This window comes from Trichomycterus rosablanca, chromosome 22, assembly GCF_030014385.1.
Source record: "Trichomycterus rosablanca isolate fTriRos1 chromosome 22, fTriRos1.hap1, whole genome shotgun sequence".
NCBI classification, from domain to species: Eukaryota; Metazoa; Chordata; class Actinopteri; order Siluriformes; family Trichomycteridae; genus Trichomycterus; species Trichomycterus rosablanca.
The window spans coordinates 9,405,548-9,421,801 of record NC_086009.1 but is presented as its reverse complement, the minus strand read 5'-3'; the positions used below and the strand labels follow the sequence as shown (position 1 = coordinate 9,421,801).

General features: G+C 41.5%; 1 protein-coding gene across 1 annotated transcript in view; it reads left to right on the top strand.

Moving 5' to 3' along the window:
• slc4a1a (solute carrier family 4 member 1a (Diego blood group)) overlaps window positions 1-12,384 on the top strand; it is a 29,427-nt gene extending 17,043 nt beyond the window's left edge. Inside the window, exons 12-21 of the mRNA XM_062985097.1 lie at window positions 1,504-1,698; window positions 1,801-1,949; window positions 3,962-4,156; window positions 4,257-4,451; window positions 4,602-4,691; window positions 6,890-7,056; window positions 7,151-7,392; window positions 8,819-8,988; window positions 10,465-10,638; window positions 12,162-12,384. Coding sequence (XP_062841167.1) covers window positions 1,504-1,698; window positions 1,801-1,949; window positions 3,962-4,156; window positions 4,257-4,451; window positions 4,602-4,691; window positions 6,890-7,056; window positions 7,151-7,392; window positions 8,819-8,988; window positions 10,465-10,638; window positions 12,162-12,239 — 1,655 coding nt within the window. The 3' untranslated portion in view covers window positions 12,240-12,384. The remainder of the gene's footprint in view (window positions 1-1,503; window positions 1,699-1,800; window positions 1,950-3,961; window positions 4,157-4,256; window positions 4,452-4,601; window positions 4,692-6,889; window positions 7,057-7,150; window positions 7,393-8,818; window positions 8,989-10,464; window positions 10,639-12,161) is intronic.
• The last annotated feature ends 3,870 nt before the right edge of the window (window positions 12,385-16,254 follow it).

The window sequence follows — 16,254 nt, the reverse complement described above, 5'->3', positions numbered from 1 at the left end:
AAATGAAGCCATCATAACAACTTGTAAGGCACCAGAACAGTGTGGAAGTGTGGAATTTGTGTCATAACACGTGAAAAAGTTGCTGCAGTAAATCTAAATTCATTCATTCAAATGAAAACCATTTGAAGTCACATTTTATCTTTTGTTGTTAACCTTGAGGTTCTTGCTGTACATGGCTTTAGTTCTGCGATTATGATTTTGACATCAGACTTAAGGTAGTAAATTTCATCAGGTGGATTTGGCCACACAAAGGAATTTCTGTTTCAATTTTGCTTTAAAAAATAAATTTAAAACATTAAAAAGTCAGTATAACAATGTCATTGTCAATTTAGTGCAACAGCGAAATTCTGTTGCGCTGAATGACTGTTGTTGTACTGAATGACAGAAATTTTACTTTAGCACATTTTACAGTTATCTCAGTGGTTAGCCAAAGCTAACATTGACCTTAACTCAAAGAAATTTCTACACATATTCACATTTAAATGTTAATAACCTTGTTTGTTTACAAGATTAACCGTAATATTAGGTTTTCTGTGTTGTACTGAATGACACTCAGTTTTGTTCTTTAATGTACTATGTCAGTAAAAAGACATTTTTATCAAATAATGTTAAAATGCATTGACCTTTGTGTGTGCTGAAGGGTCCCCAGGAGTCTTCTTTTGTTGTTATAATTGGTCACATGACTGCAGTAACTTTATCAAATATTAAAATAAGGCTTTTTATTAACGTTGTACTGAATGACAACTGAAGATTGGGAAAATGGGGACTGAAAGTGTCCTGAATATTATTAATATTAAAAAACACATCTGATTGAATATTATTGAATATGTCACACATGACATTTGTACAATTATGTCAAAGCAGTAAATTTTAAGTTTTACTTAAGATTAATTAGTTTTTTCTTAATGTTTTATTACTTAAAGAGGTAGGGGGACCGTTGCACTGAGTGACATTTTGGGGGTTTCAAGGGTAATTTTTTCAAAAATTACTTTAAGTTTCAGTAAACATGTACAAATGGAGTAGATTGAAGGTATATCCACTTATATTAATATAATTGTATATTATTTATCAAGTGGGGACACTAAAAAGTTATGTCTCGTCTTATCGGCATTGCCAATTTTACGCTGCTAATGTACAACATGTCAATACCTCATGAACCATTGTACCATCTATTCACCATCATGTACTAACACTTGTCTTTAGTCCTGTCTTCTAATTACTTGTTTAGATTAGGGATAATTAGGAATATCTTTTGTAGTTATTTATTATAGGATTTTTTGTATTTATTGTTGTATTTACAGTGTTGTCTTGCACTTTTTGTACCGTGTTACACCGTGATCCTAGAGGAACGCTGTTTCGTTTCAATATGTACTTGTATGTAGCTGAAATGACAATAAAACCTCTCTGACTCTGACTCTGACTGACTCTCTGACCCATATGTACCGTATATTAGCCCTTAATACCTACTCATATTGTTTCTTTGTGATTGTTTTGCACGACCAGGACCCGAGCCGCCACAGGATGACCCCTTAACCCGAACTGGATACCCATTCGGTGGAATGGTCAAGGACATCAAACGCCGTTATCGCCATTACCTCAGTGACTTCATCGATGGCTTCAACCTTCAGGTCTTTTCTGCTGTGATTTTCATCTATTTTGCCGCCCTCTCTCCTGCCATTACATTTGGAGGACTGCTGGGTAAGTACAGTTGCCCCTGGTAAGGAAAGAATAAAGAAAGCTTGCGTCATAACTCTTGGCCTTCGCTCACTGACTCTTAATTCCACCATATGTGTTCATTAGCTCACAAGACAGGAAACATGATGGGAGTGTCGGAGCTGCTGATCTCCACTTGCGTGCAGGGAGTCGTCTTCTGCCTGTTTGCTGCCCAGCCTGTGCTGGTCATCGGCTTCAGCGGGCCACTCCTGGTGTTTGAAGAGGCTTTCTATGGAGTAAGGCTACTCAGAATTGATCTGGTTACTGGTGCACTGTTTTCTTTCTCATAAATGGAAGCTCTAATACACAGCACAGCCCGGGCGCTCAGGTGGTGCAATGGTAAAACACGCTAGCACACCAGAGCTGACATTTCAAACTCAGCTCCGCCATCCCGCAGGCTGGGCGCCTACATGAACAACGATTGGCTGTTGTTGAAGGAGGGTGCCGGAGGGGACCTCATAACTGATGCAATTATGACCTCTGCTGGCTGATTGATGGCGCCTGCACAGAGATGAGGGATAATGTGATCAGGGTGTGTCTCTCCGTACACAAAGCTGATCCACATATGAACTCACTTCATGCAGGTGAAAAGATGCAGTCGGCAACTGCACACATGTAAGTCACGGCTCTCCTCAGTCAGAGTGGAGGTCAACATCAGTAGAGAGGAAGCATAATACACAAAACAATACACAGACAGCACAGACAAACCTAGAACATCCAGCGATGGTGTGAGGCTCTGTATCAAATACGAAAATTCTCGACCGTGTTTTGACACACGCCCCTCGCGTCCACAGAATTGGTTGGGAGTTGTCCAAACATAGCATAGTCTCATGATTTTTACCTGTTTACCTGACTACTGTTTTTAGCTGCTTTAGACTGATTGCTAACTGAATTGCCATAGGATTGCTAGTACCACCTCATAGTGCACAATCCAATCAGGTTCGGGGGGGGGTGTTGGAGCCTATCCCAGCTTTTTAATGGGCGAATGGCACACAGTAACACCCTGGACCGGGCGCCAGTCCATCGCAGGGCAGACACACACACACTCATTCAAACACCCATTCACAAATAGGGCAATTCAGTGTTTCCAATTAACCTGACTGCATGTTTTTGGACTGTGGGAGGAAACCCGGAGCTCCCGGAGGAAACCCACGCAGACATGGGAAGAACATGCAAACTCCACACAGAAAGGACCCGGAAAGAGCCCCACCTGGGGATCGAACCCAGGACCTTCTTGATTTAATATACAGGGTGAGTCAAAAGTCACAGGACACTCTTTTATTTCAGAAACGAAAGGGAAAATTACATATCTGAATACCCCAGCAAGTAATGGGTGAGGGGGTCTATCTTTTAGGCTATGTCCGGAATATGGCCGCCATCTTGAAAGCCGCCATATTGGATCAAGGGCAAGTTTTTCCAATGGGAAGATGGTCATGTAGCAAAGCATGAAGACCAGAATTCTCTCAGAAATCGATTGCCGCAATCAGATTTGCAATATCTCTTGTGGTTCAAAAGTTATCAACACAGAAATTTGCACCAACAACCGGGAACGTTCCCTGTGATGCACAGGATCCGCACAGGATCCGCACAGGAGCTGGATCCAATCGTTACGAACCCACCGGAGAATCTCTGGAGAAATTATGTCACAAGCCTCCACGATGCGGTGCTGAAGGTGGTGTTTGTTGCGGATTTTCTCAGCATACACAATTTGTTTGAGATAACCCCAGAAATAAAAGTCGAGTGGTGTGAGGTCGAGTGATCTGGGCGACAAATAACAGAAGAAACTGCCATCTTCAGTCAGAATGGATGGGAACACTGTTTCCTGTAGCGTTGTCAGGTAGCGCTGAGCATTTAGGGTTAGGTCGTGGCTTGTTGTCCACAGTCCCAGTTTCTTGGATTTTGGCTATAAGGGATGCAACAGTGCTGTGTGAAATTGGTGGTGGCAATCGATTTCTGAGAAAATTCTGGTCTTCTTTGATATGCTACTTGACCACCTTCCCATTGGAAAAACCTGCCCTTGATCCAATATGGTGGCTTTTAAGATGGTGGCCATGTTCTGGGCATAGCCTAAAAGATAGACCCCCTCACCCATTACTTGCTGGGGTATTCAGATATGTCATTTCCCCTTTCGTTTCTGAAATAAAATAGCGTCCTGTGACTTTTGACTCACCCTGTAGTACTGTGCTTGATAGTAACAATTAGAACTGCTGCTTTAACCTCATATGCTGTGCTTTTTGTGTCCTGCCAGTTCTGCCAGTCCAGTGGCTATGAATACATCGTGGGTCGAGTATGGGTTGGAATGTGGTTGATCCTCATAGTGCTGATCGTGGTGGCGGCTGAAGCTAGCTTCCTAGTGCGCTTCATCTCCCGTTTCACCCAGGAGATCTTTTCCATCCTCATCTCCCTCATTTTCATCTACGAGACCTTCTTCAAACTTTACAATGTATATTACAACCTATTTATTGTTTATGTTGTTTAATTTTCTTGCCGTTAGCAACTGTTTTTAATTCTCCTCTTCTGTCTACTTCCTTTTTCTCATATAGATTTTCAAAGATCACCCATTAATTCTGAACTACCAGCGTTTGCCTGAAGCTGTGGACAACACCACTGAAAGAATCTTAACACACCAAGGAGCCCATCCAAACACCGCCCTGCTCTCTATGTGCCTGATGTTGGGGTGCTTCTTCATCGCCTACTTTTTCCGTCAGTTCAAGAACAGCATCTTCCTCCCTGGTCCAGTATGTACTCCGAGTATCCCATCTATCATTCACACACAGGATTCTGGCCTCTATTCTTTCTGTTTCTCAGTGCATCCTACACAGTGTGGCACTGTACGATGTTATTTTTTTATCAGATCATTTCATTGTTGTTGTGTAATCTCTTTTCAGGTTCGTCGTATGATTGGAGATTTTGGTGTGCCCATCGCTCTGTTTCTCATGATTGCTGTTGATATTGGTGTTAAGGATGTTTACACACAGGTCAGGAAATCTATAGTGTTTAAAAACAACCTCAATTCCAAAGGGGTTCTAATGATGGGTCAAGGTTCCGCTTTTTGCAAAGCGAATGAATAGACCATTTCTTAATACACTGACCAGACATAACATTATGACCACCATCCTAATATTGTCTTGGTCCCCCTTTTGCTGCCAAAACAGCCCTGCAACTCTAATGCACTGTGTATTCTGACACCTTTCTATCAGAACCAGCATTACCTTCTTCAGCAATTTGAGCTACAGTAGCTTGTCTGTTGGATCGGACCACACGGGCCAGCCTTTGCTCCCCACGTGCATCAATGAGCCTTGGCAGCCCATGACCCTGTCGCCGGTTTAGCACTGTTCTTTCCTTGGACCACTTTTGATAGATACTGACCACTGCAGACCGGGAACACCCAACAAGAGGTGCAGTTTTGGAGATGCTCTGACCCAGTCATCTAGCCATCACGATTTGGCCCTTGTCCATTTTTCCTGCTTTTAACACATCATCACCCACTAACAGGTGCTGTGATGAAGAGATAATCAGTGTTATTCACTTCACCTGTCAGTGGTCATAATGTTATGCCTAGTCAGTGTACATGACTGTAATAAATATTGGAATTTTACCATCTACAATACATAACATTATTGAATGTTTCAGATAATCCAGAGAACTATAAGTACATAAGGGGCAAAGCAAGTTGAATGGCCATTAGATTTTATCAAGTCAAGTCCAATTTATTTGTATAGCACTTTTTATAATAGACATTGTCTCAAAGCAACCGACAGACCAAAAACCTCTGTTGAGCAAGCCAAGTGTGACAATGGCAAGGAAAAGCTTTCTCAAAACTACAGGAAGAAACCCTGAGAGGAACCAGACTCAGCAGGGACCCCCATCCTCCTTGAGTGGCCTAGAGAATAAGCATTAAAAATATACTTGTTTGCCGCTCAGGTGGCGCAGCGGTAAAATACGCTAGCACACCAGAGCTGGGTTTTCGAATACATCGTATCAAAACTCAGCTCATAGGGTTAAGGGCAAGCCGGATCATGGGTCCTCATAACTGGTGCCATTACGACCCCTGCTGGCTGATTGATGAGGAATAATGCTGATCAGGATGTGGCTCTCCGTGCACAGTGCTGATCGATATATATAAACTCGACTCGTGCAGGTGAAAAATGCAGTTTGTACTGAGCACGTCTTGGAGGGGGCGTGTGTCAGTTGAGAAGCATCCTCAGTCAGCGGTGCAGGGTTGAATCAGTGGAGGATGCAATCAGGGTAATTGGACATGACTATATTAGGGGAAAAAAGGTTGGAAGGAATTTCTTCAGAAAACCCTTGTTAGTAAACACAGTTTGTCGCTGCATCAAAAAATGCAATTTAAGACTCCAATATACAAAGCAGAAACCATATATCACCATTATTTAATTTTTTTTTAAATTATTTAAAATTATTAAATGCTGCCAACCTCTGTGGGCTCATCTGTGATGGACTGGTGCAAAGTGATTATATGTGGTCAGCTAAGTCCACCTTTTACATTGTGTTTGAGAATAATAGATAAAATAAAAATGATCATTTGGCATCATGGTATGGGGGTGTTAGTTCCATTAGCATGGGTGACCCACACATCTGTGAAGCCACCAATAATGCTAAGGGTTTAAGTGCATTTTGAAGCAAGATATGATATGTCCCAATAATGCTTGTTTTAGCGAGACGATGCCATGCCACATTCTGCATGCATTACAACAGCATGGTTCTGTAGCAAGAGAGTGCAGGTGCTAAACTGGCCTGCCAGTTAAAATGTTAAATGTAAAATCTATAAAGTTGTATAATGTATAAATAGTTAAAACACTAAATAATGGGGGGCTTAGGTGGCGCAGCGTGATAAGTCGCTAGCACACCCAGGTTCGAGTCTCGGCTCTGCTACTGGTCGGCTGGGCGCCCACTAGCAGGCATAATTGGCTAATGCCTGCAGCAGACAAATTGACCTCCAGTCTGCAAGGGTGGGAAATGACTGGATTTAACAGAGGTGTGGAGCTGTGAAAGGAACCTGGTTGTCCAGGGCGCCTGCACAGCAGTAAAGGAGCGCAGAGGTCGGGCGTGGCTCTCCGTGTGCATTTTCATCAATGTTAAAACATAAAAAATAGTCAATTATATAATATGGTCAGCTCTTATATTTACTTCTATTTCTTCCACATGCCATTAGAAACTGGACGTTCCAAAGGGTCTGAGTGTGTCTAACTCTACTGCCAGAGGCTGGTTTATCAACCCCATGGGAATGAACAGCGAATTCCCAATCTGGCTTATGTTTGGCTCTGCCATCCCAGCTTTACTGGTCTTTATTCTCATCTTCCTGGAGTCTCAGATCACCACGTGAGTAGCATCATGGAAAAAAAAACATGTATTATTGTGTGTAAAAAAGCCTGCAACATGATGCAACAAATGTATGTTTGTCTCTGCCATGCAGGCTGATTGTTAGTAAGCCAGAGAGGAAGATGATAAAAGGCTCTGGCTTCCATTTGGATCTGCTCCTCATTGTGGCCATGGGTGGAGTCGCTTCTATTTTTGGTGTCCCCTGGCTTAGTGCTGCAACGGTGCGATCTGTCACCCATGCCAACGCCCTCACTGTCATGTCCAAAGGCCCCAAACCAGAGATCAGCAAGGTGCTGGAGCAGAGGATTAGTGGAATTCTTGTGGCTGTTTTAGTTGGTAAGTATTATATCATAGTGCTACATAGTGAGTTTGGAGTTTCAGTTAAACAACCTTTAGAACCTTTAGAGTGATAGGATGTGGGGGGATTAAAAACCTGGCAACACTGGAGACTACAATACAAATGCTATGTTGCAATATGATTTCCTGACCTCCTTCCAAAGGTTTGAGTAACTGCTGTTATAGCAGCAAGGGGTGATGGGTTGGGGGCCACTCCATATCAATGCCTGTAGGTTTGGAATGGGATGTTTAAGAACCTCAGTCAGGTGTCCACATAATTCTTTCCACATAAAAAGTAGTTTGGGGCGAAACTGCAAACCTGGCAACCCTGGAGACTACAATACAGATGCTATGTTGCCATTTGATTTCCTTACCTCCTCCCAAATGTTTGAGTAAGTGGAAGCCTTTTTTAGAGGAGTGAAGACTGTTATAGCGAGTATAAGGAGTGATGGGTAGGGGGGGCACTCCATATTAATGCCTGTAGGTTTGGAATGGGATGTTTAAGAACCTCAGTCAGGTGTCCACATAATTCTTTACACATTATGTGACACAAAATGAAAAAAGTAGTTTGGATTAAAAACTGCAAACCTGGCAACATTGGAGACAATACAAATGATATGTTGCTATATGATTACCTGACCTCCTCCCAAATGTTTGAGTAACTGGAAGCCTTTTCAGAGGAGTAAAGACTGTTATAGCTGCAAGACGTGATAGGTTGGGGGCCACTCCATATAAATGCCTGTAGGTTTGGAATGGGATGTTTAAAAACCTCAGTCAGGTGTCCACATAATTCTTTCCACATAAAAAGTAGTTTGGGGCAAACCTGGCAACCCTGGAGACTACAATACAGATGCTATGTTGCCATTTGATTTCCTTACCCCCTCCCAAATGTTTGAGTAACTGGAAGCCTTTTTCAGAGGAGTGAAGACTGTTATAGCGAGTATAAGGAATGATGGGTAGGGGGGGCACTTAAATGCTATGATTTTCTGACCTCCTTTAAAAATGAGTAACTGGAAGCATTTTTTAGAGGAGTATGTGGAAACCACTATGTGGAAACCTCAGTCAGGTGTCCACATAGTTCTTTCCACATAATGTATGTGACATAAAATGCAAAAAAAAAAGTAGTTTGGCGGGAAACTGCAAACCTGGCAACACTGAAGACAATACAAATGCTATGTTGCTATATGATTACCTGTTCTCCTTCCAAATGTTTGAGTAACTGGAGGCCTTTTCAGAGGAGTAATGTCACTGAAATGTCACTGACCTAGTCATTGACCCTGTCATTGACCTCCTGTAGGTAGCACTGACTACTGGTGACCAGATCACTTGGGACCAATCTTTGAACCCAGCGTCTTAAACAGGGCTGTTTACATTTTACCCTTATACACTATAAGGTAATTAATCTATTTTTCTTTCTTTACCTCAGGTGTATCAATTCTGATGGAGCCCATCCTGAAGATGATTCCCATGCCAGCTCTGTTTGGCATCTTTCTCTACATGGGTATTACCTCTCTTAGTGGCATTCAGCTGTGGGATCGCATAAAGCTCTTGATCGTGCCCAAAAAGTACCACCCGTCTGACGCCTACGCCACTAGAGTATGATAATATTCTTATTTAATATGTTAAATCTTGTATTGCTCTAACCTATAGATTTCTAATGTTATTTTGTTGGCTGAACCCCTTTCGATCTAACATACCCCCACCCCCACCCTTTTTTTTATTATTGAAGTGTGGTACTGAATCAGTCTAAAGAACCCTCTGTAATGCCAAATTGAACCACTGGCTGGAAACCCTGCTTTGCTAAAGTTGCAGAAGTTACTGTGTAGCCTTTTATTCTCACAAGCTGTTAAGGTACTGGACTAGTAATCAAAAGGTCACTGGTTCAAGCCCCACCACTGCCAGGTTGACATTGGTTAGCCCTTGAGCAAGGCTATTAACCCTCAATTTCTTAGAGAGTACACTGTCACAGTAATGTATGTTGCTTTGGATAAAAGCGTCTGCTAAATGCAGAATATGTAAATGTAATGACTTCTTGATCTAGGAGTTTTTATCCACTGTAGAATCAGTAGTGACTGGTCCATAATGCACCAAGAATAGATGGATAGATGGATAGATAGATAGATAGATAGATAGATAGATAGATAGATAGATAGATAGATAGATAGATAGATAGATAGATAGATAGATAGATAGATAGATAGATAGATAGATAGATAGATAGATAGATAGATAGATAGATAGATAGATAGATAGATAGATAGATAGATAATGTATGTATGTATGTATGTATGGATGTATGTATGTATGGATGGATGGATGGATGGATGGATGGATGGATGGATGGATGGATGGATGGATGGATGGATGGATGGATGGATGGATGGATGGATAGATAATGGATGGATGGATGGATGGATGGATAGCCTGAGGTGGTACCTGCAGCCCATTCAGGTTGCACAGGTAGTCCAGCTCCTCCAGGATGGTTTGCTGTGTCTCAACAGCATGGAGAAGATACCAGGACTTGGGCCATTACTCAAGGAGAGCTGGACGAAGCTGTAAAAGTGCATAAACCCAGCAGCAGAACCAGTATCTTCTCTCACTGCCAGAGCCTTACAAATTACCTCCAGTGGGCTACTGATGTGCATGTTTATGTCCAAACTCCATGTCCAAAATATCAGAAACAGACTCCATGAGGGTGGCATTAGGGCCTATATCCTGTAATCAGACCTAGGCTTACAGATGAGCACCATTCACCTTAATCCAAGTTAGTATTGGCCAAATATCCAGTGTCCATTGGGAGAGACGTTACTGCTGGCTGGTCAAAGCTGCCTGCTCATAGGTGGTGAATAATGGAGAGCAGTGCGTGAGTCTGTAATGTACAGGGAAAGCCGTCCTAGAACAAGGTAGGGGTCTGCAGCAGTGGAAGAAAGATATAGCTGTGTAACTGGATATTGGGAGAAAAGGGGGGATTTAATAAATATTATATAAATACAATAGAATATTAAAAATTGTAATTGTTATATGAATGATGACATGAATGAATACATATATTTGTTATTTCTGTTTCCTTAGGTGAAGACTTGGAGAATGCACATCTTCACCTTGATCCAAATGGTGTGTCTGGGTATTCTGTGGGCAGTAAAATCTACCCAGGCCTCTTTGGCTCTGCCATTTGTCCTCATTCTCACTGTCCCTCTGCGTGTCCTCTTGACCGGACGTGTCTTCAGTGCCACGGAGATGAAATGCGTAAGTGGCCTGTTGATCTTTAGGCACAGTTTTATATCATTATAATTACATTGAATATTTAATTCACCAGAGATATACATCATATGGCCAATATAAGTGTCTCTTTGGAAATTTGGGACCATTCAGTCAAAAGAGCATTTGTAAGGTCAGGTGCTGGTATTAAAGGAGTAGACCTGGCTCACAATCAACATTCCAGTTCATTCCAGAGGCATGCACATGTGTTAAGGCCAGAGCTTTGGACTCAGGCCACAGAAGTCCCCCCATACCAACTATTCAAACCATGTCATTATTGACCTTACTTTGTGCACAGGAGCAGAGTTATGCTGGTAAAACAGGGTGATTTAGGGATTTTATCCACCTGTAAACAATGGGTATGGCTGAATAATTAGAAAAGGTGACCATAGACTTTTGGCCATATACTGTTTACCATTGACCCTTCTCACATCACTCTGCTTTAAACAACCACATACGAGTCAACAACATTTTCTTTCTTTGCTTGAAGTTTGTCAGTGTAAGTTTTAATAGTGTACTGTCTATTTACACTGACGAGGCATAACATTATGACCACTGACAGGTGAAGTGAATAACACAGATTATCTCTTCATCACGGCACCTGTTAGTGGGTGGGATATATTAGGCAGCAAGTGAACATTTTATCCTCAAAGTTAATGTGTTAGAAGCAGGAAAAATGGACAAGCATAAGGATTGAGCGAGTTTGACAAGGGCCAAATTGTTATGGCTGGACGACTGGGTCAGAGCATCTCCAAAACTGCAGTGGTCAGTATCTATCAAAAGAGGTCCAAGGAGGCCGTACAGGTGGCGCCGCGGTAAAAACACACGCTGGAACCAGAGCTGGGATCTGGAATACATCGTATCGAATCTCAGCTCTGCCTGCCGGCTAAGGCTGAGCGGCCACATGAACAGCGATTGGCCTGGGACTTGGGCGGGACTAAGCCGGATGGGGTCTCTCTCTCATGACTGGTGCAATTATGACCTCTGCTGGCTGATTGATGGCGCCTGCACAGAGATGAGAAAAGAGTGCTCTCAGGGTGTGTCTCTCCGTACACAGTGCTGAGCTGCACTGCACTCGTCAAAGTGCGGGTGATAAGATGCATACGACATGCTGGGCGAGAGTTAGCTTCGTTCTCCTCAATCAGAGCAGGGATCAGCATTGGTGGAGAGGAAGCATGACGCAATCGGACAATTGGACACGCTAAAAAGGAGAAAAAGGGGAGAAAATGCATAAATAATATATACCGGCGACAGGGTAAACCGGCGACAGGGTCATGGGCGGCCAAGGCTCAGTGATGCACATGGGACAAATGCAGGTCCGTGTGGTCCGATCCAACAGCCGATTGGATCCTGGATCGTGATGAAGAGATAATCAGTGTTATTCATTTCATCTGTCAGTGGTCATTATGTTATGCCTTGGTCAGTGTATGCTGACACCTGCACCAAGAAAAATTCCTCGTACACTGTACAAAAGCATGCTGATATTTGTGTTTTGGTGATATATCTTGCAGCTGGATTCAGATGATGCCAAGGTGACATTTGAGGAGGAGCAGGGGGTGGACGTGTACGACGAGTGCCCTTTCCCTTAACCGACCTCTTTACCTTTACTGAACCCGTGAACTTAGAGATCATGCCTTCATTCTGACCGGTGCCTTTTCCGAAAATATCAAAGCTATTAGAACATGCATCAAACTATCAGCTGATTTTAAAATAGCTGTATATTCTTATATATCTTTATTACTCACTTTTTTTATATTGAACCTATTGTGCCTAGATCAAAATTCACAATTTCTTTCATATTTTGTAACTTTTACATGTTATACACAAGATTGCTTATGTTTGCTTATGTTTGTATGTACTTGAAATGAATTAACGCTCTGGTGCTCAGTCTAATCCACACAGGGCTGCAGATTTTCATACTATCCAGATGCAAGCTATACGGATGGTCATGTGAAAAAGTTAGGACACCCCATGAGAACCTTTGTCTTTTTGAACATATTTAAACATATGCACATCTGAGCTTCATTTGAACAGTATTGAGAGATGGAGCTTATATACTGTAACTTAAGTTGTAAAATTTAATGAACAAAAATGGAAATACCCTATTTCTTCAGCTGTGTGAGGTTTGAGGGGTTTCTTGCATGCACGGCCTGTTTCAAATCACCCCACAGCATCTCAATAGGATTAAGACCCGTGCTTTCTTTTCAGCCATTCCTTGGTGGATTTACTGGAATGTTTTGGGTCGTTGTCATGTTATATGGCCCACCTTCGCTTCAGCTTCAATTTTTGGACAAATGGTCTTACATCTACCTCAAGCACCCTCTGATACAGTGAAGAATTCATCATGGATTCTATAATGGAGAGCTTGCCAGGCCCTGCTGCTGCAAAGCAGTTCCAAACCATGACATTTCCACCTCCATGCTTCACAGTTGGTATGAGGTTCTTGTGCTCAAATGCTGTGTTTGGTTTGCGCCAAACATGTCTTCTGTTACTGTTCCCATTCATCTGTCCAAAGCACATTGTTCCACAAGTCCTGGTCTTTGTCTAGGTGTTCTCTGGCAAACTTTAGTCTTGCCCTGATGTTTTTTTGACAGCAAGGGTTTCCTCCTTCCACACCTCCCATGAAAATGAAACGTGTGCAGTCTCTTTCTGATGGTAGATGCATGTACCTTGACATCAGCTGTGGCAAGAGCTACCTGTAGGTCCCTTGACGACATTGTAGGATTATTGGAGACTTCTTTACGCATCTTGCGGTCTGCTCTTGGGCTGAACTTGCTAGGACGGCCTGACCTGACCACGTTGGCAGTTGTTTTAAATGTTCTCCACTCGTACAGTGCGATGGCTGATTTCTAATTGTTTTGAGATCTTTTTAAACCCCTTCCCAGACTCATATGCATCTACAACCTTCTTTCTAAAGGCCTCAGAGAGCTCTTTAGATCTTACCATGGTAATAACACTCACTTCAGCAATCAAGAGGAAACCAAACTGATGTCTGAGGTTTCAATAAAACTCTATGTCCTCTAACGATGGTGTAATCATTGCAGCTGATGTGGTGCACCTGATTCTAATTTCAGACATTTTAAGTAGTAATAAATGTGGGGTGTCCTAACTTTTTCCTCACAATAAATTTCATTTATGTTCATTACATTTTACAATTTTTTTTGTTTAGTTATATAATTCAAGTGAAGCTCAAATGTTCATAAGTATAAATACGTTCAAAAAGACAAAGATTTTCATGGTGTGTCCTAACTTTTTCACATGACTGAACATGTCGACTTGTTTGATCAGTTAACTGATGGCCTGTTAATACCTAAGTAAAGTTACGGCTTGGTAAGAATGAAAACCTGCGGTCATACAAGCATTTTCTGGACATGACAAAGTACTAGAAATTAATAATGTTTATTTTTAACTATTATTTTGTGTGGCCCAATGCTACAGCTTCCTCCTATGCAACCAGTTAGTGTGTGTGTGTGTGTGTGTGTGTGTGTGTGTGTGTGTGTGTGTGTGTGTGTGTGTGTGTGGTTGAATATAGAACATAATATTAATCCCAATAATGTGATGCTTGTTATTTTTCTTATGTTTGATTGCAGCCTTATGGAAGTATTATGTTTTTATTATTATTATTTTTATCTCTGTATATTTTAAGCCAGGCCAGTTTCTAAATATATGTTACTACAGTATAGAAAGTTCATATATACTTGAGAATGAGTTTTAATAGTGATGTAAGTACTTCCTTCTTTTATTACAATGTAGATGTTAAAGTTAACTATTAAAATGATACCAAAATCATTTAAATGTCACTAAAGTTTTTTTTTTAATAAATATATAAATACAGTGTAATCATGGCTGGCAACACTGTGTAAACTCTTGGCAACATCCTAGTTTCTACACTCACTGTCCATTTTATCAGCTCCACTTACCATATACTGTAGAAGCACTTTGTTGTTCTACAATTACTGACTGTAGTCCATCTGTTTCTCTGCATGCTTTGTTAGCCTGCTTTCATGCTGTTCTTCAATGGTCAGGACCCCCACAGGACCATCATTACAAAGCAGGTATTGTTTAGGTGTTGGATGATTCTCAGCACTGCAGTGACACTGACATGGTGGTGGTGTGTTAGTGTGTGTTGTGCTGGTATGAGTGGATCAGACACAGCAGCACTGATGGAGCTTTTAAATACCGTGTCCACTCACTGTCCACTCTATTAGACACTCCTACCTAGCTGGTTCACCTTGTAGATGTAAAGTCAGAGAATATCGTTCATTTATTGCTGCTGTTTGAGTTGGTCATCTTTGAGATCTTCATCAGTGGTCACAGGATGCTGTTGTCTGGATATTTTTGGTTGTCCAGCAGTGACAGTGAGGTGTTTAAAAACTCCATCAGCGCTGCTGTGTCTTATCCACTCATACCAGCACAACACACACTAACACACCACCACCATGTCAGTGTCACTGCAGTGCTGAGAATGATCCACCACCTAAATAATACCTGCTCTGTAGTGATCCTGTAGGGGTCCTGACCATTGAAGAACAGCATGAAAGGGGGCTAACAAAGCATGCAGAGAAACAGATGGACTACAGTCAGTAATTGTAGAACTACAAAGTGGAGCTGATAAAATGGACAGTGAGTGTAGAAACAAGAAGGTGGTTTTACTGTTATGGCTGATCGGTGTATATTGTCAAGACTTTATCCTGGAAAAAAATACGTGCACACAGGACACCAGTCCATTAAGCACTTTGAGTAGCCAGTTGACCAACTGGTATATCTTTGGAAGGTAAGTGAATAACCTAAAGAAATTCCATGTAGACAAAGAAAAAAAAACATCCAAAGCTCCATATCAAACCTTGGCTACCAGCTAGACCACTGAGCAGATAAATCCTTGATTGTGGTTGCATGGAAACATCATTTGAAGGTAAAAATTTAATAATAATAATAATAATAGATGTTTTTACACTGCTTTATCCTGGTCAGGGTCACAGTGGGTCTAGCTTCCCCGGAATCATTGGGCGCATTGCGTAAAACAGAAATATTAATACACTATTATTGTTATTATTATTATTAAAACAATTACAAAAAAATTTATAATAGTGACTTTGTGGCATGGTTGTTGGTGCCAGTTGGGCTGGATTAAGTATACACAAAAAATGCTGATCGACTAGGATTAACATGTTAAACAGTCTTTAGAATTTACATAGAAAGGTGGGAAGGCAAAAACAAGGGCGAGGCCAGTTTGTTTATTAGGATTTTAACGTCATGTTTTACACTTTGGTTACATTCAAAGTGTCATCTTAATGCAATCTTAACCACATCTTAATGCAATAAACCAACTTTGGGATGTGGTGATTTTAAAACATTGTGTAATCCATGCCACAAAGAACTGAAGCTGTTCTACCCAGTGTAAGTAAGGTTGTTCTAATAAAGAAATATGTTTCATTTTTCTATGTAGCTTAAAATGCATAGTTTACAATACATAGTGTGTGGTGGGTAGAGTACATTCCGAGGTCCCATGTTGAATGGCTGAAGAATTAGGAATTACAATTCAATTAAATGACACAGAGGGGAGTCAAATTATTGTTATTTTTAGCCATTTAAACAGACGACCTC